At 37.6% G+C, this 23,789-nt stretch overlaps 2 protein-coding genes across 4 annotated transcripts in view; one reads left to right on the top strand and one right to left on the bottom strand.

The window, feature by feature from the left end:
- LOC108908295 (ribosomal protein S6 kinase alpha-5) overlaps window positions 1-19,995 on the top strand; it is a 114,013-nt gene extending 94,018 nt beyond the window's left edge. For all 3 annotated transcript variants that reach the window (XM_018712310.1, XM_018712309.2, XM_018712311.1), the window contains exons 6-8: window positions 15,584-15,722; window positions 16,212-16,389; window positions 17,055-19,995. In XM_018712310.1, coding sequence (XP_018567826.1) covers window positions 15,584-15,722; window positions 16,212-16,389; window positions 17,055-18,888 — 2,151 coding nt within the window. In that variant the 3' untranslated portion in view covers window positions 18,889-19,995. The remainder of the gene's footprint in view (window positions 1-15,583; window positions 15,723-16,211; window positions 16,390-17,054) is intronic.
- Window positions 19,996-22,348: 2,353 nt separating this feature from the next.
- On the bottom strand, window positions 22,349-23,339 carry LOC108908238. Its single transcript, XM_018712196.2, has 3 exons — window positions 22,939-23,339; window positions 22,646-22,856; window positions 22,349-22,592 (listed from the first exon to the last, which is right to left on the bottom strand). The coding sequence occupies exons 1-3, from the start codon at window positions 23,127-23,129 to the stop codon at window positions 22,476-22,478; spliced, it is 519 nt and encodes a 172-aa protein (XP_018567712.1). The 5' UTR covers window positions 23,130-23,339; the 3' UTR covers window positions 22,349-22,475.
- Window positions 23,340-23,789: the final 450 nt, after the last annotated feature.

Raw genomic sequence — 23,789 nt, 5'->3', positions numbered from 1 at the left:
CGCGAACCACACGTAGTATTATACAAACATTTTCGTGCGATTTAATGAACATTAAACATTCCATCGGTGCTCTTTAGCCAAGGTCGAAGCGCCGTACTTTTTGCACGCGTAACAGCGTTCACTTGTCTTTGCCGAAATCAAGTAGGCTGGCGGAGCTTTCTTCTGACAATCACGCGCCCTAAGATGCGTCTGTGTGTCATTTGTACTCGTATACTGTGTGTATTTTTGTTACACCCCACTTTTGGAATGTGGGTCTCTTATCGTACCAGGCACTACACGTGCGTCGCCGTCCCAGAAGAAACGGTGAATTCGGTGGCTGCTCACCATTTCCTAGCCTACTTCGATTACCGTTTCGCGCCGTAACACTTTTCAGCGCGCAGTGAATTTACTCTCGTTTCTCACACGCATTCTTTACTTTTAATCACCGTTAGTCCTCCATGCTAATGAGGACCGTTCGTTCTCGAGCGATGGCGGTCTTTAAAACGGAACTGGAGACTGGTTTCCGCGTTACGCAACTGTCGAGGAGTCTCCCAAAATCTAAAGAGATGTTGATTCAATTAATGTCGAAATGAGAAAAGTACTACTACATTCAATAAAGTTGCTAATTAACAAATTTTAGTTGAGCCTTTATGGAACTAAAAGATTGACTTATTGAGCGACAGGGCCCCACGTTGGGCGCCATGTCGCTGAATAGCAAGCTTAGACTCCAGCTGGCTGCGGATTTTGATTAGTTCCTTGGATTGCTAATCCCGTCATCCACCAACATCCGGCTTCAGGACAATGGTTCACACTCTAATTTAGGTTCGGAGACGCACCTGGGCACTCAATTTGCTTTTAGAGTTCAAATAAATTTAGATTTTTTTCTTTAAGGGTTTTAACTGACCCTGTATAGTTTTTTTGCACTAATTTTAAAGCTCACTTCAGTTTCTCATAGTTATTTAGGCCTGTAAGTTTTAGGAGCTTATTTCACTGACAAAATTAACTCAAGTATGAGATTTTATAGTTTTGCTTTATTGTTGACTCTTGGAGCATGTCTCAATATGTTTTGACGATATATGTATCGGTTACAGACATCTACATATAGAATATCTGTAAAAATTTTGCACGTCCTGCAATCACTGGCCCTGGTTATATATGTGCCAATATGCAGGGTTGACGTTCAATCACAAAACGGTGTTTTCCGTTGGCGTCTCTCTTGAGGGTCCCAGGGCCCTACTAGATTTCGCGTCTTACCATTTCTGCGTTTCAGGAACGTAACATTCCAGTAAAAGAAAGATGAACGGACTTTGATCAATTTTTCGTCCAATCCACAATTCAGATCTAAAATTAAATGTAAGAATGATTTCTCCCCTAATACGGATTTATATCTAATTTTTTTCCGCTTTATTATTGGCAGGAGTTTACGAGTTTCCTGCCCTCTTTCGTTTCGTACGAGGGCTTTTCGCGTCCCACACAAAAGGGGCGAGTCGTAAAAGCCATTCTGGTTACTTTATGGGGGGTATATGTATGTAATGAAAAATCTACTTTTCGTCTTTAGGCGTTCTGCCCACGCAAGGATTCCCAGAAATGGATAATAGAGCAGGACGTCGCGACGCGGATCGATGCCGGGAAATTCGGTATTTCGCGGAGGTCGTGGAAACGTTGGCGATTCTTGGAATTCACACAGAACGGGGAAATTGAAAATTATTATTTGTTATATGCAACTGTTAAGGAATTACGTGAATTAGAATATACGGGGGTGTTTCTGAAATAAGTACGTTCCTTGAAAAGGGCGATAAAGGACACGAAAATGAGCAACTGATGATCCAAAACATGTGAAAATTTAGAATGCCGTCTGTAGTACAACAACATTCGGCCGTAAAAACTGGCAAAATCCACACGGGGCTGAAAATTTAATGCCAGAAACCTTTGTACATCATAGGGGTGTAATAATTATGCCCGTAGTACATGCCACACGGTACTATTAGTTTTAAACGCCGACTAATATTAATACTGCAACACACAACGCACGTGCACAAGATGCACAGGGTCGGCTCACATTTATGGTTATCATTCTTAATTAATTTTCACGAAAACGGAAGCATTTAAACCAACAGTTGCTTAATAAAAGTAGCTTATTTTCGTGCACACATATTTCAGATACGCCCTGTATACGCGAGAGAAAAACAGTTGACTGTCGATTTAAAAAGGTACGTCTCACAAATTTTAAGTTGGTACCGGACATTTTTTTTTTCATTAGAATATTTAATGTGATACAAGGTTTGTAAATCGATAATTTGTTGATTGGTTGTGAAAGAGTGTGGTTAAATCAGGGTAAAAATATTGGTTGGGTCATGGTCACCAGTTCCATCACGTGTATCGCCGCCAAGTTGTCCGATCCTGAAGTATAAAAAGAAAAAAAATACTTGCCATTAATGCCATTCAATATCATGTGCTTCAGTACACTCCCTCTAGCCCAGTAAATGAAATTTGTAATTCATGTAAATCAAAAGGTAATTCGTTTCAGATTGAAACTTGGTTGAATCGTTAGTTTAGGCAAAGAGAAATAATATTTCCCAAAAAGTAATGGTTTAAAACAACAAGATCATTGTTTAAACAATGATTATAATGTAAAAATACCAAAAATGGAGTTTTTTAGGCAGCTAATAAAAGCGCTCTCCAACAGGAGTTTTTGCTTTTGTTAAACACTTTGCTTAAATAATTGCAAAAAACCAGCGAAATTTGAATTTGCTATAAATAGAAGAAAAGAGCATAAAATCGTCTCTAAACCGCAGCAATTTTCTTACAAAACGATATTTTTATGTAAAAAAATTCAGAAAAAGATATATTTTTTATGCATAAAGTTTACTTTAATGAGAATCGAGTGTCTAAATTTACTTACAATTTTTATTTATTTTTTTTCAATTACTGGGCTACTCTGCCCCTTTCCACGAGTAAGTGGATATACGTAACATTGGCAACGTACAAGCGGACGACCCATTCACGCGAAACCCTACTCCGGCGAACTTTGACCTAAATCCCACATTCCGCACCCAAATGAGCTTTTAATCTTGCGCAACGTTACGGAATTCGGGGCTTCCCCACGTGTCCTGCCTCCCCCCACCCGGCCGTTGCTCTCGTCGCGACCTTTACCTGAGTCAATAAATCGGCGGTGGACGCGGTGCATCTTCGGACCCCCTCGGAGGGAGGCCGACCCGCCTCAGGCGGCCGAAACTGGGTCAGAGATAGCACCACCTGAAGGAGAGCCGCGTCTTGCCTCTGCCTTCGGGCGAATTTCACTTTCGCCGCGCGACTGACGCACCGCGGCCCGACCTTCAGGGCCACATGCGTATATCGATCAGGGGCGTCCGTGATTCGTTACGGTATGTCTGAGTGAAAATGAAAACACAAAAATACGCCGTACCGTCGTCAAATACGTTCTCGTAAACGGAACTGAGAACTTAAATAAAAATATAACAAAACGTGGCAGTTTGTTCTTTTGCCCAGTTACCATCCCAGTCTTGTCCTACCAGCGGAGGTTCAGTTCCGTTGCCCTTCGTAAGCGTTCGGAACAGGATCAGATTCTGCTTAAATTTAAACTGTTCACGGTTTAATTTCGTCGCTGTTTTGTTTATTCTGGATTAATCTAATGTGTTTTTTTGCACAAATGACAGAAATAGTTTTTATATATGTTTCTGAGTGTTTACGAGCAAAAGTTTTTGAAATTTTTTATATTTTTTTGTCGATTTGTTTATGTTTGTTCTTTTAATGCTAATTTTGCTATCCTCCGTCTTGAAAACGAAACGAAAAATTTCATAGGATCCCACTATTTTTACCCAAAAAATATGTAATCAACGATTGACCTACTTTTTTATAACAATTATTGTAGTACGAACTAAGTATACAGGGTAGCCCATCGAAAACGTACCGCAAGGCATTACAGGGTAGTAAAGAACTTTTCGGCAAAATCCAAAAACAGGTCAAATTTGTTTCTGAGGGGGACAACTTTTGGCTCAAAAAGCATACCAAAATCTTCAACCCCCTAAGTGGGGGTGCTATCCCCTAAATTTTTTCAAATGGGAATGGGGGTCAAGTGGGGGGTCATTAGAAAGGGCTTTTAATTCTCTATACATCGATTCTTACTTTTTGAAAATCGATTCATTATTTTAGAAAATATGCAGCTTTGAAAATACGAACAATATTTTTGACGAGAAATGCGAAAATCGATTTAATTTTACTTCAAAACTTACGGTATTAGTCAAGTAAATGCTGAAAATGTTGTCCGCCAACTTGCATACAATGATACAGGTTGTCTTCAAACCGTTGTCGAACATTCTGGAGCACTTGCGGTGTTACTTCGCGACATACATTAATGATTCGTCCTCGCAGATCTTCCAAGGTATCAGGTGGAGTGCTGTAAACTTTGCTTTTAATGTGCCCCCAGAGAAAGAAATCTAAAGGATTTAAGTCGGGTGACCGAGGGGGCCACTCAATTGCACCTCTTCGTCCTATCCAGCGTCCTGGAAACGTCTCATTTAGGTAATTGCGCACATTGAGCGAGTAATGTGGAGGAGCTCCGTCTTGCTGGAAAATCAGTTCGTGTTCATTGTAAGCAGGGTCGTCCTCTATGATATTTGTTAGAGCTGGGTCGATGACATTTTGTAGTAAATCCAAGTACATATCGCCTGTCAAATTTCCAGGAAGGAAAAAAGGACCTACAATGGAATTTCCAAAAATACCTGCCCATACATTCAACTTCTGGGGGTGTTGGGAGTGTGTCTCATGGAAAATCCTTGGATTGGTATCAGCCCAGTAACGACAATTATGGCGATTCACTAAACCATTCAAGAAGAACGTACACTCGTCCGAAAAACACACATTAAAGAGGAAATTATCGTTTATCGCTCGTTCAGTCATTATTTCGCAAAATTGCAAACGACGATCAAAATCGTCTTCATTTAGCTCTTGCACTAGCCGAATCTTATAAGGATGGAATTTGTATTTTTTTAATATTCGTTGGACACTTGTACGACTCACTCCTGTCGCAGTAGCCAATTGCATTGTACTCAGCGTACTATCCATTGCCACTTGCCCCAATACCGCTATTTCCGTAGGTTCATTTAGTACCGGATTTTCAACCTGCCTCTTTTTGTTATGAACGGAGCCAGTTTCGCGAAATTTGGCCACCAATTCGCGAACAATTTTTCCAGACGCATGTTTCTCAGGATGCCGTTGGTTGAACAGTTCGGCGACCCGATTTCCGCATTCATTGTTTTTGAAAAAAAGCTCAATAATTTCTACTCTTTCTGGAATTGAGTACACCATAATTAATCAATTTAAAAGACTCGGCAGTATTGGTACTCTTCAACTACAAGTCACAAGACAGTTATCTAGCAACTTCTTGTGGCCTATCTAAATACGAAACAAAAAGCGGACAATTTTTTGCTCACCAAAATCAGGCTAAAGAATTCGCAAATCAAAAAAAAAAACAGCGAATTCTTTTGAAGGAATTTACCAAGCTAATACCGTAAGTTTTGAAGTAAAATTAAATCGATTTTCGCATTTCTCGTCAAAAATATTGTTCGTATTTTCAAAGCTGCATATTTTCTAAAATAATGGATCGATTTTCAAAAAGTAAGAATCGATGTATATAGAATTAAAAGCCCTTTCTAATGACCCACCACTTGACCCTCATTCCCATTTAAAAAAATTTGGGGGATGGCACCCCCACTTAGGGGGTTGAAGATTTTGCTATGCTTTTTGAGCCAAAAGTTATCCCCTTCAGAAACAAATTTGACCTGTTTTTGGATTTTGCCGAAAAGTTCATTACTACCCTGTAATGCCTTGCGGTACGTTTTCGATGGGCTACCCTGTATATAGAAATTGGAAATACCCACAAAAAAATTCGACTTGCCGTCCAGACGAGCAGGGTGTGCAACGGAACGGCACGAAAACTCCCCGCAAATAGGTACCAGGTTAAGGCCGTATGCGAAGACGTCCCCTGTATCGATTGCTGCCGATTTCTCGTGTGCAATGGACAATAATAAACAATTTATTACGAAAACAGACGCGGTCTGATAAGTCGTGCCCCAGTTTTGCCTATCCTACTAGGCAATCTGTTCTCGAAACCGCATCGAATCCGGAAAACGCAGTTGGTTTCTTTTAGACAAAGAAATTATAATTCGTTACATAATCGACGGTCGTTGCGTCACGGCGAAGAAAATGACGACAAGCCGATCTGTGACGGTTTTTTTTTGACGGGGCCGAGCGGTTTGGCGGAACGAAGGCTCGTCACTTTCTCAAAAACTAGGAAATTTACTTTATCTCAATGAATTTTACATTCATTCAGTTTGGTAGTAACCTATAATTCGTTTAGGGTAAACAATACAGCTTTGGCTATGTGCATTTCATATAAAATAAATCAACACTTACATTTGGGTCATCAGAGAACTCAAACATTAATAACAAAAATGAAATTCGATGTATTATTTCATAGAATAATATATACTTATTTAAACAATTTCATTATACAGGGTGACATAGAAAAAAGTACATTGCATAGTGTCATACAATAGAGGACACTAAAACAAGAAAAAAAGTTCCTATGAACATGGGTCCGCAAGGCCTTCGGTTAAAGGATACGGGGTGTTGAATTTTAATTTTTTTTTGTTTGCAAAAACAATGATAAATACTTCAACAATTAAATTTTAATGGTATGATGAAAAATATGATTAATTAAAACAAAACATTAAGTTTTTAGAAGATGTTCAAATTGTTGCCCTTGTACATTTTCCATTCTTCTTCTTAATGATTGACGGCATCTTTGAAATATTCCTAGGTTATTATGAAATCTATCTGCCGATTCCATAATTCTTATCCATAATTGTTCTTCATTATGTATTTCTACAGCATAAACTTCATTTTTCATAAATCCCCAAAATGAAAAATCGAGGGGATTAAGGTCGGGACTACGAGCTGGCCAGGGTACAGGCCCCCTTCGACCAATCCACCTATTTCCAAATCTCCTGTCCAAATATTCCCTTGCCACTCGAGAAAAGTGAGCTGGCGCCCCATCATGCATGTAATACATTCTTCCAATAATGGCCAATGGGACATCCTCTAATATGTTTAAATCATTCTCCAAGAAATTTCGATACAGTGCACCTGTCAATCGATTGGGCAATCGAAATGGGCCAATTAAGTAATTGTCGATTATACCTGCCCACACATTAATAGAAAACCCATATTGGTGACTCCGAATTATAGTTTGATGAGGATTTTCATCACTCCAATGGTGCATGTTATGTAGGTTCAGAATACCATCACGACTAAAACTAGCTTCGTCAGTAAACAAAATTGATGAAATAATGTTTTCTCTTTGGTTTTGAAACCATTCGCAAAATTGTACACGAGGAACAAAGTCATGTTCCAATAGTGAATGAATTTTTTGGAAATGATATGGGCGAAGAAGTTGTTCTTTGAAAATTTGTCTAACTGATTCACGGTTAAGGTTTCGCACCGCTGAACTTGTTTTCCTGGTGCTTGTTCTCGGATTATTTTCTACCATTCGTAAAACAGTTTCTTCGTTTCGCACAGTGCGACGAGTTCTGGAAACCCCACTATTCAATTTTGGTTTTCTAAAACAGCCATCTTCTCCCAAACGCCTATGCACATCAATAAATGTTCGAACATTAGGACTTAGAGGATATCTTTCTCGATAGATACGTTGAGCTTCGTAAGAATTTGATCTAGTTTCGCCGTAACACATAATCATGTCCCTGTATTCTTCAAAAGTGTAGCGAACCATTTTTGAAAGCAATTTTGAATAATCAGTGAGAAAACCAATGAAAAACTTAATCAAGAACACAAAATACCTCTAAAAATTATTATATTAGTTTGACAAGTGTCATTATGACACATTATTTAATTGTTATTTGTCATTGTTTTTGCAGATGTTACTTTGGCTCTTTTTGACTAATTTGCGTGCATTGTCGGCTTTTGTACTGGAACCATTGCTTCTAGCGACTTGGACAAGGTATACCTTTCTTACGTATAAAGAAGGGATAACAAATTTTTTTCAGTCGAAAATTACATATAGTGTATAGCAAAAAAGTTAGGACCGATTCAATAAATATGGAACCCTGTATGTAGCGCCCTCTATCAGTAATCACAAAACGAAGATCATATTTGAATTTAGCTTGATAAAAAAAACCTGTATACCACATTTTATCCATTTCTTGCGTCTCTGACTAAAGATATTCAAAAAAAAAAACCCAAACAAAAATAAAATTCAACACCCCGTATCTTTTAACCGAAGGCCTTGCAGACCCATGTTCATAGGAACTTTTTTTCTTATTTTAGTGTCCTCTATTGTGTGGCACTATGCAATGTACTTTTTTCTATGTCACCCTGTATACTTTAAAAATTAAGGTACTGAGTGTCCAAATAAGAAAGGGCGCCCGGTAGATACTGTGCCAGCGACTTAACCTTCAAAATTTATCGACCAACTCGAACCAAATCGATATAAGTGATGATTTCATCATACCTGCGATTACAGGTCGCTCTTTGCCAATTTTGGCCGCTAGATATGACACCCAGTTACTTTACTTTTAATTCGAATATAGCCTGGATTGTTTTGCTGTATACTTCGATTTAACGCTGTTAATATTAATGTTCCACTTAATAGAACCACTATACTTGACGCCTGTAACATTGACACAAATAGATTTTGTCGACCGTTTGCAACACGCGCCGCTGCAATAGTGAAAGTAGTGATAAGTTTTTCGTCATGATTGCCCGATCGATCGCAATTTATATAGGCTGTAAGGAAGAGAAACTTCTACGTAGATCGTAGATCTGTGGCTTTATTTCAAGAAATTTTGTCAACCGTTAAAGGGTATGGGGAATTTTATCGAACTGGTAAATCATTTAGCCTAGAAAGACATTGAAAATAATAAAATTCCGCGGCTACGTTTGAAACTGGGATTGTTGGTTTGTTGGAAAGTGTTTTAGGGTCACAATTTCGTGTTAACAGCTTTGGCACCAAAGAAACAGGTTAGACGGACTGAACTACTGAATTCTATGCAAATATTTGTCGTTGTTGAACGACAATTTAACTGGGTTAAATACTAGGTGGTCGTAATGTGAAAAATTGTTATAATTGTATTAAATATCCCCGGCTGGCTGTCGGATTGTTCGGTCTCCATTTTTGTCAAAATTGTAATTCTGGCCATATTTGGTAATAGTCCGGTCGAAATAGACGTTTCAAATAACGAAAATTCCGACAGAGCTAAATTTTGGTGGAGACCTTGGGTACGCCATCAGAAATAAAGTGTCAAAAGTCCCCATCGATCCCATGTGTGCTGAAAATGTTATTCGGGGTCAAAGGTCAAAATTTGAGGTTTTTTGGATTTTTCGAAAACGGTAAGTTTTATCAAAAATCTATCCCTACCATATTCTCTCAAGTATGTGCTCATTCAAATCAGGCGACGTCATTTCAACGAGTTGCATACGACAAACTGTAGGGTAGTCGAGTCGACGTTCAAACCCACACCACGCTGGGTCCGCAAGGAGCATGCAGTGATCTTCGCGCTAATCTCCTGTGATTTCGTCAATTTGAAAAAATGCCTATCTTGGGATGGTGGTTATTGATCTGTAAACGATTGGTTGAAGGTCTTTCTTTAGTCTGGATTATTTTATTTTCCAAAAATTCGGAACTGTGGTCAAACTTTTCGTGTTTTTATGCGCTATAAGCTTGTAGTTTCTCTTGGCTCGAGAACAGGTTGATAAAAAAAGTAAAACTAGTCGAATTCAGCCGGCTAGTAATATTTTGTAACACCGTTGAATATTGCGTAGTTTTGTGCGGCTTCGGCTCGCGATCAATTCGTGGCATACTTTTGTGGCCTAGATACGACGCCGTTGCGGAGCCCATAGATCGAAGCTGGCCTGACGCCGTTAGGGCGCATACTGCACTACGCCGCCGTACGAGAATTTGTCCGTGCAACGGCAGTTTCCTCGGAATGATCTAGTTTTGATGGTTTAAAAAAACATGGCGTGGTGACACAATTCTTGCAACTATTGGCGTCACAATACATTTTGAAGTGATTTGGCAAAAAAAAAAAAACAATTCGCTCTCTAGTGCAACTAGATTTGGTAGTTTAAAATTGCGGCGAATTTCATTTGCGTGAAATTCAGACTCTTGTAGGTATTTGGAAAAGATAGAAAGTAAACCAATTATAGACGTAATAAAGAAATTTTGCACATTATTTTTTTTTTCTATAGATCGCAACAATCTGTCAAGAGTTTTCCTTGATTTAATTTATTTCGACCATTAATCAAAAGATATTAAATCCTAACTGAAATTGTATTAATTTTACGCTTTTACCAGCTTTCAATTTTATTTATATTTAATTAAAAATCGACATATACTATACAGGGTGCCCAGAACTGCACACGTCAAGATAAGGCACGTCTATATAAGAAAAAATGTTTATATAAACCGTGGATTTAAGAGAAAGATAACCCGCATACTATTGTGCATGCTGTCAGTTTACCATTTCTGCAACTCATCGCTATAGTCCAGTATACAACGGTAAAAATAGGGTATTACCTCGGAATTCTTGACACAAGCACCGATTTTCATGAAAATTGCTGGGTAAGCTAATTTCACCTTCCTTTACAAAAGTTACATATCCATAATGTGTGCTTATTGTTTTTAGGGGGTGAAAACTATCCTTTCCTGCAAAAAACGTAAAAACCATAGATATGTTATGTCAATAGAATAAACATTCTTTTATGTTTTGAATAATAATTTTTGATTTGTAGCAACATTTCAACCCTTAACATTCACCCTTTATGAGGAAGAAAAACAAAAATTAGTTTTCGCGGCTCTGAAATGTTTTGACAGAACAGTAATGAAGAATTGAATATTTTTTACTGTTTATGAAATAATACATGATTTATTGCAACGTTTCAACCTTTAAAAACCACCGTTATCGCAGAAAATAAAGCAAACATTTTTTTTCACATCTTCATAGCATTTATAATGAATGAAAGACTCGTCACTGTTTATAATATTACTGATGATTCATTGCAACGTTTCAACTCTTAAAAACAACCCTTAATGAGGAATTGAAGAATTTTTACTTGCTTCAAAAACACTCAACGATACATTACTAAATTCGACGATTATTACTTAAATTATTAGTCAAAGGGAAAATAAAAATTATTTGTGTATTATACAATTATACTTTATTATCAAAAATTTACATATCATCTAAGGAACTATCATCACTGTCGACTTCCTCTGTTTGGTCCGTGATCGGAGGACAATTTTGGCAACTGTTCCCAGAACATGTTCCGCATGTCGCATTATAATAGAGTCCAACTTTGCGGTAACTGCAAGTCGCACCGCATCCTTTTTTGCAATTGCAAAATATCATTTTTAAAAGTTCTTCGGGTGCAGGCTGGTTGAACATTTTGATTGGCTAGAGAGAATTTTCATTTACACGATCCGATCATTTTCACTGAATAATACAATTCGTTTTTTCACGATAACTTTTTTAATTTTTAATATTTTTCATCGCTCCTAAAAGCAATTTGCAGGGAATTGCAAGAGCTACAAATCAACCTTTATAGTTGAAGGGTTTTGAACTCTTCGTTTTCGAGATTTTTAGGTTTTAAGAATTCAAAGAAGGTGGTCCTTACACGCAAATACAAACTAAAAAACGTAATGTCTCAGTTAATTTTTGCTCTACAGAAAAATTGAAAGAGCAAAAATATTATAAAAAAAGACCTTTAATTTTGAACTCTTGCATTTTTTTAAGTATCTTGTTTAGTTTTTGAGTTATTTCGAAAAAAAAGGATTTTTTTTTTTAATTAAAAACATTTTTTTTTATTTCAGACTTTTTTAAAATTTAGGCATTCTGAACCGGTCAAACTTGCACAGCCTATTATTAGTATCTAAATAAAGTCAACTGTACATGGAATACGCTTAGTTTCTATTTTTATGGTTCAGCCATAGATTTTATTGTTGATTTTTTCTCCGTACAAATGAGATGACCATTTTATTTTCATCATAACTCCGCGAGTTTTTGAGCTACGAAATTTTTTCAAAAAACATTTTAAAGGTCGTTCCAAGCACTTTAAAAAATTATTTCTGTAGCCATTATTTTACGGTAAAATAAACAATCACCTTTAGAGAGTGATAACTCGGTGATTATTACATCTACGGTAATCAACAAAAAATGAATCGATTCGTTATTTCAAAAGATTTAGTTTTACTTTCTATGGGGTTTTCGATAAAACTCGAGGATTTCGAGTTATTTATCAAAAATTATTAAAAAACACGCACTTTTTAGATGAAAAATCAACATTTTCAATCGCAAATAACTCGGAAATAATTTTTGGAAAAAACGTTATAGAACATTTTTTGCTTAGAATTTATTGATTTTTGCGATTAAAATGGGTGCCTTCACTGCCACCCCCAGGGTGAAAGCACACATCGGCACTATGTAATTTTTGTTTCTTGAGCAATTTTTTTACTTACTGTTAAAATTTCACGTCAATCGGTGCATGTGTCAAGAATTCGGATATAAAAACCGTCATATACTGAGCTCCTAGTACGCTTTTGATGTTCAATACATCCATTTTTTTTAGAAACATAAATCCGAACGTATCCAATTTCCGAAATATTCAGTGGCGTCAAAATTCTGAGGTTCCGAGTAACGGTATTTCGTAGCATCTCTGCCTGAGTTGACAAACTCAGCGAATTTTTATCCACAATTAATTAAGTTGTTCCCTCAAAGATGTAACTTTTAATCTGCGAGGAAATGAAACTAGAACACCTCTAACAAGGCCCCACGAACTTCCTGAGCGCCTCTACCGTGTCCCGTAACGCTAAGCGAGCACACCAACTGGCTTCTTTTGTAACAAGCCGTAAAAATTTCACTTATCAATTAGGCATCTACATCGGTCCACCGAGCGATTATAATTTTTTATGGTCCAGCTTCTAGCAGGTTAACAAGTGTATACCCCATTCGCTTCGCGTTTTCTTCGATCGGCGTATTGCATAACTCGTATCCGTTATCTTTAATACGTCCATTAAAATGTGCGCAGATTTCTGACCCTGCAGTCCAGCATATGGCCAACAGCTCTCGGAGCACGGATACGCTTAAACATCGGCTCGACCCCCGCCCATCCCGTATCCCATCTGGGTCGCATTTATGCACATGACGTCGGGCAAAACGCGGCGTAAATCATCCCGAATAGTTCCGTATCGGAAAACCACTCCGGTCCATTCGAGATTTGCATAAAAGTAACGTGGGGCGTCACACATCGAACCCATCCAACTTAACTGTTTACGTCGTCGGAATTGCGGATACAGTTATGAGGATATGCTGGGAAATATACGCCGGCCGACAGTGAAAATGCCCCTGTCGATTGTAGGCAGCCAACATTGCAGTTAGAATAAAAAAATCAAAATTTTCTGGTAATTCGATCAATCCTACTGGCGACAGCTATATTGAAGTTGTTGGGTTGACCGTATTTGTCGATTTGTTACTTTCACGGACGGTGTTTTTCTTTTAAGTAGTTGTAAGTTGTTTAATTAATATTTTTAGTGAACTGTGTATCTTCAAGTGGAATGCGACAGTTTATAGGAATAATAAACTAATAGTTACGTTAAAACCTCATTTTCTGTGCCACAAATAATCCAAATGAATTTTAAGTTTGATTTTGGTGCACACATTTTGCAAGGTGTCCATCCCTCGGTAAAAACTCTATACTTGGGCGGAAATCATAAACTTATCGATGTGCAAAGAGAAAACCATTTTTATGAAGACGTATCGTATAAAAGATGATGTTGCATGTTCTCAACAATATTTTTTTAAATTTGAGTTGTACACCTTTATAATATGTACATTTTCCGCGTTGAGCAGTGTATTATAGTTACTGAGCTCGCTGCTCAAACGGCCCAAGCAAGTGGGTCAGGCGATTGCCAACGTTGCCCAAACGGAACGCCGGCATGGGCGGACGGCCAACATTCCAAGGGGGGCGGCGGGCTATTTCGCGATTGTGTCACTTTCCTGGATTTTACGCCCGTGATCGTGATTCTGTCCGGTTATTTTTATCTCTGGGCTGGTATCGGTTTTCTTTTCAATCGGAAAAATGCTAACATTCTTCCATGGTAAAATAAATGGGTTTATAAATCTTTTGCACCAATATAAGTGTCAATACGCGTCGAATGAGGTCGCTAAAAGCGATTATGGCCAGTTAACTGGAAAAAGATACGGCGAGCTAACCCAACTCCAATTTTGCAATAATAAACTTATTTATTGTTGTTTGTACGGCTGGGTAGCCTTGCCCCTTTCTTCTGTCCTTTCTCTACGTTTTCAGTCGACGAGAGTGGTCGTGGTCGTACCTGCCGTTGGACGAAGATGGCGAAGACCACAACAGTGAAAGTAGGATATTCCGTTTAACAGTATTTAATATGATGTCGGTGCCTTGTTTGCATGCATTAATTAATGTTTCGAAATTAACTGGGATCTGTATGTATATGATGATGACAACAACCCTAGGAGATTGAAACGAATGTTATTGCGTACGGTTTTTTTATTTTTCATATCTCAAGTACCTATTTTCGATAATATGTTTTCGTACGCGGTATTTATTGTAATCGCACGAAAAACGTCCGTGACCTATGTTACTAACGCAAACTCTACATTAAAAATACGAATATGGTCATTTGACCAGTTCGCGTCGCTTTAATTGCAATCTCCCGCACCGAGTCTCATAATAACCTGTCTGGAAGCAGTTCTATGAATACGTCCTTGGAAAAATTGGAAGCCTTACACAGTATTTTATTTTTAGTCTATTTATAACCGTTTTTTTCTGAAATTCGCATGCGTACTTATAGAAATGAATAATGGAAATATTCGCGAAACGGCGATATTCTAGAAAAGCGACTTCCCAGATAATTTTTAATGACAAGCAGGAACACAACTTTGTTCTTAAAAAAAATACGTCTTAGTAATTCGTATATCAAGATATTGTATTGTTCAAGCGACTCAGGCATTCTCTATTTAAATTACAATTCACTCTTGGTCACTAAGAAAAAAACTAATGATATTCATCAATGAAGTCGTTAGAGGATTGTTTGAATTTCCAGTCCAGGGACTTTTGCTTTAAACAAATCATATTGTGGGTAACAACTACTCCGCTGGGTATTTGCCCTGACGGGCATTGAAGTACACCACCAATATCTAGTTTTTATTTTCTATATTAAAAACTGTAACACATTTGATAGTACAAATTATATTATTTAGTTAATTTTCTTTTAAGCAACTATATCTCTGCTTTTTATTAACATCAAAATCTGAGTCTGATACCGGATTGATAGTTGAGGTCAGTTTTGAAACAGTGAAAGTTGAATTACAGTCTTACAACTAAAGACTTTCTCTATATAGTAAAGATGTGTTAAATTTTATGTGCATAATAGTTTGCAACAATTAATTTTATTTATTAAACATGCGTTTGGTTATAAAGATAATTTAAGGATATAGGTAAAGTTATCGTAAGCTTCTAAATTTTGCAATTTTTATTACAGGCTGTGGATTGGTGGTCCGTGGGGGTCCTCACATACGAACTTCTCACCGGGGCGTCGCCTTTTACCGTAGAGGGCGAGAGAAATACTCAACAAGAAATCTCTAGAAGGATATTGAAAACTACCCCTCCAATACCAGATTGTAAGTATTTTATGATGTAATAGAGCCTCTACGACAACACTCTTCCAATTTTTGTTCCATATAGTAGTGGAATGTTCCTTATGAATATTAAACTTTAAACCAGGGTATTATTTATGTTGTTGTACCCATTGAATCATGTTATTTGCCTAGATACAATTACCTTAGTCATTTTATAAGAATTTAGGCAACGTGAGTCACCATTCCAATGAGAAATTCCTATTCAATAAAGTTCATTGTCTGTGCAAATGAAAAATGGTGATAAACCTTTATTAATGATTCGACAAAATTGTTTTAATGTAATACAAAGTTGGGTGTAAAAATTGTCCCGTAACCGACCGTAATTGAATGAACAAATGTTATGCTGATATAAGTATTATCTGGCACTTGTAACACTTTCATGGGACTATCTAGGTCACCACTTTAAACTAAATATATACCATTCTAAATATTAAAGGTTATTTAAAATTACGTATCTTTGTATTATTACAGCCCTTGGTAAGGATGTGGCAGATTTCATAACTAAACTACTAGTGAAAGACCCTCGGAAGAGATTAGGGGGTGGCGAAGGAGATGCCAAGGAACTGAAAAGGCATTCTTTCTTCAAGAGCTTGGACTGGGACAAGCTCGCTCTTAAAGAAATCCCAGCTCCGTTTAAACCTATCATTAGGTGAGTTTGGGCCACATACTTGTGTATATTTGCTAATAAAAGCACGAGAAACAATGTTTTACGATGTCGTTTCTCTGCTTGTAAACCTGTTCACATAAAACAAGTGACTATTTTGGTTCTAATCGCTTAGAAATTTGATTTTATGTTAATCGTGTGGAAAGTTTTGGGAATTATAAATCTGGTTTTATAAAAAATGATAAATAACACATTTATTTATTTTAAGTTTTATTCAATGACGGCTCTAAAAAACTGTAGTGGGCATATATTGATTTCTAGGCCGACAAAGGAACTTTTGTGACAAAGAAATTTGCAAAATAAGAAAATAAATTTGGGTTGCCGACACTGAGATCTCGAAAAGGGTTGCACGAATATGTGCAAATTTATCTTTTTTTCATAATCAGCTGATAGATGCGAACAGGTGTTTGTGACACAACACACAAAAGATGTGAAAACAAATATTTTGTACATAAGTATATGTGCAACTTTTCCAAAATTTCAGGTATTTTAATTTTTAAATTTCATTCAAAATTTTTTTGTCCTCAATGTTCTCTATGCTAGCCTAGAAATCATCACCTAAAGAACCGTATGTGGTCAAATTTGTCAAAATATGACCGGTTCAATTTTTGCGAGTCATCACCGATACCAATTTACTTTTTATTTTTCAGAAACGAGCTGGACGTGTCCAACTTCAGCGAGGAATTCACCACTATGCCCCCGACAGATTCGCCAGCCGTCGTGCCGCCCAATTACGACAAGATCTTCAAGGGGTACTCGTACGTCGCCCCCTCGGTGTTGTTCTCCAAAAACGCCATCTCCGACGATATTCTCAAGCCCAACAAGCTACACGGCAGCGTCAGCTTGCAGAACTCGCAGCTGTCCAACTCGCCGTTCTTCCAGTTGTACGACATCAATTTCGACGAGGAGATCCTAGGCGACGGCACCTTCTCCATATGTAGACGGTGCGTGCACAAGGCCTCGGGCAAGGAGTTCGCTGTGAAGATAGTGAGCAGGGCCAGGGACTGCACCCAAGAGGTCAACCTCCTGAGGGCTTGCCAGGGCCACCCCAACATCGTCACCCTCTACGAGTTCATCCAAGACGAGAATTTCACTTACCTCGTCCTGGAGTACTTGAAAGGGGGAGAGCTCTTCGACAGGATCAGGCAGAAATCCAAGTTTACCGAATCAGAAGCTTCCGGCATCCTGAGAAAGCTCGTCTCGGCTGTGAGCTTCATGCACTCGCGTGGCGTCGTCCATCGCGACTTGAAACCGGAAAACTTGGTCTTCACGTCCGCCGACGATGAAGCCGAGATCAAGATTATAGATTTTGGGTTCGCGAGACTGAAAGAAGAGAAGGAACCACTGCATACTCCCTGCTTCACCCTCCACTATGCAGCACCCGAAGTGTTAAAAGGTGACCCCGAGGGTTACGATGAAAATTGCGACCTGTGGAGTTTGGGCGTTATCTTGTACACGATGCTCTGCGGAAAGGCCCCCTTCCACGCCCGTTCGAGGGACGAGAGTGTCTCCTCCATCATGCAGAGGATCAAGGGTGGTGATTTCAGCTTTGACTCGCCCGCTTGGGTGGGGGTGAGCAGCGAGGCGAAGCACGTGGTTCAGGGCCTGCTCACCGTCAACCCCAACCTGAGACTACGGATGCACGACCTGAAGAACAACCCGTGGGTCCGAGGCAGCCAGAGCTTCCCCCAGACGCCACTCATGACACCCGACGTACTCCTGGCGGGCACCTCGGCGGAGAAGAGCCTACAGACCACGTTCAACGCCTTCCACAAAGCCCAGAGGGAGGGCTTCAGGCTACAGGACGTGCTCAACGCGAAACTAGCCCAGAGGAGGCGGATGAAGAAGAGCTCCTCGGAGAACAACAGCTCCTCGTCGTCGTCTTTTACCAGCGAGAGCTCCCTAAAGAGCGTGCCCGTGACGCCGCTATCCAACAAAACCAAACTCTCCCTCGAAATCAAAAAGACTGAAGACGAATGCAATAAAGACACGAAACCGGCCACGGCGGACACTAAAGACAGCAGTGTGTTCAATTTCGGCGAGAACCGTGTGACGGAATTCCTGCAGACCCTCAGCCCGGACCCGATTAACCCGGCATCGCCCTCGAACTCGGTCAGTGTACGAATGTCGGACTCCAGCAAGTGCGAGAGCAGGACGAGTGACGCGATCCGCGAGTCCACCAGTTCCAGCGGCATCGTGGTCTCCGGTAAGAACTCCGTCGACAGCAAGGCGGGAAGGAAGAAGCGCGAGAGGAAGGTGTACGTGCAGTCCAGGCAGAGCGAACGGATAAGGAGGATACGTCTGGAGATTGACGATGACGAGCCCGTCTGCTTCCTCTCCCTGCCCAACAGAACTAGGAAGAGGAAGATCGAGGAGCCTGCCGGCCGCGTCGACCCTGACACACCCCAATCCAAAATCATGAGAAAGGCTGTCCCCGCCGCCCCGACGACGACGAAGAGGGGCAGGAAGAAGGTGCAACGGTAGACTCGAGCGCTAGTTAATGGAATTTTGTAATTATTCCGTTTCGTTAGGAAATTGATGTAGGTGTTTACTACATACGGTTTGCAGATTTGACTCTGTTCGTTCAGTATTGCGCGTATCCGACGTACGCAAGGCTAGAGTCAAAAATTCGAGGCCGGAAAATTCTAAATGTGATAAAAAAAAATGTTAGAGCAAGGCGAAATTGTTTGTTTAGGAAAGGTTTTGTTGGTGTCTTAGGTGCCGGAACCATTCGTTGTCGAGGGGGGCGGTGTGATATTAAATTGTTAGCGGAACTTGAAACCAAATCTCTGGCTGTGATAGATTTCTTGCCGGTTTCGTAGCTGCCGACGGCAGTGCGGAGGGTTGGTCGTTGCAATTTTTTGAGCTGGAGAATTTGCAAAATCAAAAAAATCGTAAATATTGGATTAAATCAAAAACATTTAAATTAAGGCAATTAATATCAAAAAATTAATTTTTATAAGGAAATTTAATAGTTGTACAGGATGTTCAGGGAATAGTGGGCAATCTTTCGGATTTCAGTAGGCTTTGTAAAAATAAAATCACAAGTTTTCATAAATTTTTTTATTCGGGCCCGCCCTTATGAGTTAAGAGCCCTTCAAGTTGAAAATTAATTTCCCATCGTAACTTTTTTGTTTCTCGTTAAACTTTGAAATTATTTCCACAACGAAAAAGATTACTTGTTTATTATCGATACAAGGAACCGCTTTTTGAGGTAAATACGATTTCCGACGTCTTAATGGTAATAAAAACTTGGATACGGTGATTGGTATTTTATGCAGCAAAATAAATTCACGTCAAACGACATTTGATATTTATTTCACTGCAAAGATATCAAATTTTTATTTTCGTGTTTTTATTGCCGCAGAAAAAGTATTATTTCCATTGTGACGAGCGTTTATCTCGAAAAGGGTTTGTTGTGGTAACATAGATCTTGCTTAAAAAAATAAAGTTATTCAAAAAGTTATAATGAAAAATCGATTTTCGACTCGATACAAGATGAGTGAAAAAAAAAATTATATAAACTTGTCATTTTTATTAATTTTGCAAGTCCTACCGAGATCGAAAAGGTTACTCATCATTTCCTGGACATCCTGTATAAATTGTTATTTTTTTTAGAAAATTAGGTTATTGATTAAAAAAATGATTAAATTACTGTTAAGAAATAAAATAATAAAAAAAAAGTAAAATCATGAGAAAATTATTGAAAATCCATTCATTCTAAAAATTATATTTTATACAAAACAATTATGAAAAAATTGTATATTTTATACCCATCGTCATATTGATATCTAAATTCCATACCTTATACTGAGTGGTTCATTTAAGACGTTCACCCAAAACACATCGAAAATCGACGTCTTTAGTGTTTTTTCTAACTTTTGTTGATCACGATGTTCAAATGTTTTTTGTCCTTTGTCAACTTCTAAAATTGCCAGACGTCATTTAAAATAGAATAAATTTGCTCTTCCGAAAAAAAATTGAAGTTTAAGATACTGTACATTTGAGAAACGGATCACGTTAGCAACGACGTCAGTTTTTTTGTTTCTTTAAGGAGACGAGTTCATTGTGTAAGTTTTGGAATGGTCGGGAAAATATCGTCTTTCAGAAACGACAATCGATTCGTCTTTTTAAAGAAGTAAAACGATGAAATAGTTGCCAAAATTCTTCGTTTTCCCAGACACGGTCAAATTGGTATGAAAAAGATTTTGTGCTTCGCTGTCACGACAAACGACTAAGTTCCGTACTGTCGAAGGTACCGGCGACGAACTGCTAGGAAATAGTTGTCAAGTCATCGTGGGGAGCGATCTTTTGCGACAATGAATGATTCGAGGCGGTCCCTCTTTTTTTAGCTGATTTATTAAACTGTTAACATTAAGTGCACTTCTTAAGGTGACCCTTATAAAATAAAATACCAAAAAATTGTATATATTATATGAAATAGATATATAGTAGATTTCATTTTTTTGTAAATTGTATATTTCAAGTTTTCTGTATGGATTTTTTTATACAGAGATGTTAAAGACGTGATGGACGTCGCATCATGTTAAACCTGTTATTTTTTTACGTAACGAAATGGGGACGGTTGCAATATTAGTTTTTCGATTATTATGTTTAGAAAACGAGTTTCGTGGGTAACTGAAAAACCCGCGGGTGGCGACCGACGTTTGCTTCATGATCTGAGTTTAACATCGCCCGCTTCACATTAATCATTATTTATGTCTAACCGTATCATTATTTATACCATACGTACTTTCGCTCGTTAAATCCGTGCGGATTTTCAGTTGCCACGAATCTTTTTAAGCGACTTTGTTAAAAACGTGCAACCGGCTCACTATTATATAATGTGTAAATTTTATATTTATTATTTCGTATAATTATTTTTTATTTAAAAGAGTATTTATTCATTATTACCTAAAAAGAATTACGTAGGTATGACTGCAATTTTGCACAAGCGACTTTTGCAACGATATCTTTTTTTGTTGGTAAAGCAAAAATTAAAGGCGAATCTTATTACATAAATGAAAAAGTTAGACACTAATTTTTCTAAAAAAATTAGTTTACGAGTAATTGGTGAATTAGATAAAAAATCGTCGAGCAATATAAATTAATTTAAAAAATTATGTAATAGATTGCAGCTCAATAATGTATATTTTATTTTATTTTTGCCAACGAAGTATGGTCAAATACATAGGATCTAAAAGTCGCCTGTGCAAAACGCACCGTTGTTAAATGAGAGTTATCAAAACCAAACTATCTTTTGTGAGAATCTATATAACTGGTCTTATTTTAGTCATTACACTATAGTATGGGTTAGATTTGAATATCGCGTTACTTTTATTAGTTTGTTTCTTTGCACTCAGGAATGATATGAAATGATCACTTAACGTAGTATTTTAATTTTATATATTTCCGAATAAATTTTAATTAGTATTCTTAATTTGTATATAACAGTTTCGGTAAAAGATGGGTATATATTTATATTACGAAAACGATAGACCAAGTGAACAGTGCCTTTCTATTTTTGCCTCTGGATTGTAGAGGGCGTCATGCTTGTTTAAGGCGACATACATAACATTGTATCACGCCTTAATTATGTTAGTATTAAATATTTGATTCTTTATTTTTGTGTTTTATTTTGGTGACAAAACAACCCAGTGTGATTTTTTTTGGTGGCAATATTTTAGGCAATCACGGCACTTCTCGTTGTAGTATCACATAATGTAGATTCATCTGTAGAGCACCTAAACTAGGCCATTGTTAAAGGCCACAGATTCACGAACTAAACACAGTGCTTACAAAAAAATTAATATGCTAAAATCTTGAGGCGACTGAATGATGAATAAGTCCACTATTTCACTTGGAAAATTACTTTTACCCCCAAATCCACCACAATCTATGTATATCTCTGATGATTTAAATGAAATAAAACAAAATATACTTGTAAACAAAATATATTTAAAATATTTTGAACATACTTAATTGACAAATACATTATGCATAGCGTCTCTTCTGTATGTAAGTTTTAGTGAACGGAAATTACATTTATATGATAAAAATTATTCTCTACTCTATTTATGTAAATATTTAAAATACCTTGCACAAGCAAACAACACCAGTGCTGTCACCGCCACTGTCGGGAAAACTATGTGATATTTTTTTTTCTTACTGTTTTCCATGTTGAAAATCTGTAAAATAAGCTTGCTATTTATTTTGAATACAGTAGCATATCCAATCTTACTTTTTTGTCAAATTCTGATAACCGCCGTTCCAAAGACATGAGGCAATGTTGTAGGCAATCTACAGCTGGAGCTACTTTTATATCGCACAAGTCTATATCTTCTCTCTTTAGGGCATAAGTTAAATTTGCCAAATGTTTGGTGAGATGCATAGACATAGTACTTAATACCACTAGAGCATATTGCCGATCAACTATAATATCCACTTTCTTCCTAAAAGAGGTGAAGAAATTTGAGATCAAGTAATACTCAAGCATATTCATTGACCCGTATGAAAATAATATTTTAAACTTACTCGGAGGGTATTTGCAAATTTGACACCTGTTTTAAAATCGATTCTCTTACATCTTCTTCTTTAATGCCTATGATTTTCAAATCTTCATCGTTTAGAATTTTTAAAGTAAATGCATCAATATCATTGCTTTTAAAGTTTTCAGTATATTCTTCTGCACGGCAAGTGCGTAAAATAGACTGTAATAAATCCATTAAAATTTAATTGAAACACTTCTATCAGTTGGGTTCATTTCAAATTTATAAACACTCTGATGATACAATGCAGCATACTGTAATATTATTTCATAACAAAGTAGGTACGTTATTTCCAGCGATAAGAAAATTTATTGCTAGTTTAATATTATTTCTGTATCTATAAATAAATTCTTGGTTAACCTTAAATTCAAATATAACAATAATAATTGTGTTCAGTGGCAAAAAACTGACGGATGAAACCAGTGTTGCCACATATATCGTCAGAATAGAAAATGTGTAATCTCCGTTTCAATAATACTGTATTCTTTCGTGCTGAAGAACTGAACTGATTAAATTGATTGGATTTTTATTCATTTCTATATACATTCGAGCATATAGTACTGCTCGAAGGCTTCAACTTGTGCACAAAACAATATTAGGATAAGATAATGGTGTTAAAACTAGTTAATATTTGAGATTAATCTATAATCCCATATCTTTCCTATGGACAGAGGACAGATCCGACTGAAGCGGACATGCGACAGCGATGTACCGCTTTAAAAAGACAGTGCGATCCTTTGTCAGTCGCACGTGTTGCAAAATTTAAATTATTTTATCATAACAAAGGAAAAGGTAAAAAACAGGGTATACTTAGCTGATAAGAAACGATATATTTGG

Source organism: Anoplophora glabripennis, unplaced genomic scaffold, assembly GCF_000390285.2.
Source record: "Anoplophora glabripennis isolate ALB-LARVAE unplaced genomic scaffold, Agla_2.0 scaffold18, whole genome shotgun sequence".
Taxonomy (NCBI): domain Eukaryota; kingdom Metazoa; phylum Arthropoda; class Insecta; order Coleoptera; family Cerambycidae; genus Anoplophora; species Anoplophora glabripennis.
Note: the sequence above shows the minus strand (reverse complement) of the source record. Positions and strands in the feature narration are given on the sequence as shown.

Coding starts and splice junctions, on each gene's coding strand:
- LOC108908238 (XM_018712196.2), bottom strand. CDS start 23,129: ATGGATTTATTACAGTCTATTTTACGCACTTGCCGTGCAGAAGAATAT. Junction 22,857..22,938: donor AATTTGCAAATACCCTCCGA/GTAAGTTTAAAA, acceptor CACCTCTTTTAG/GAAGAAAGTGGATATTATAG. Junction 22,593..22,645: donor TATCAGAATTTGACAAAAAA/GTAAGATTGGAT, acceptor CTTATTTTACAG/ATTTTCAACATGGAAAACAG.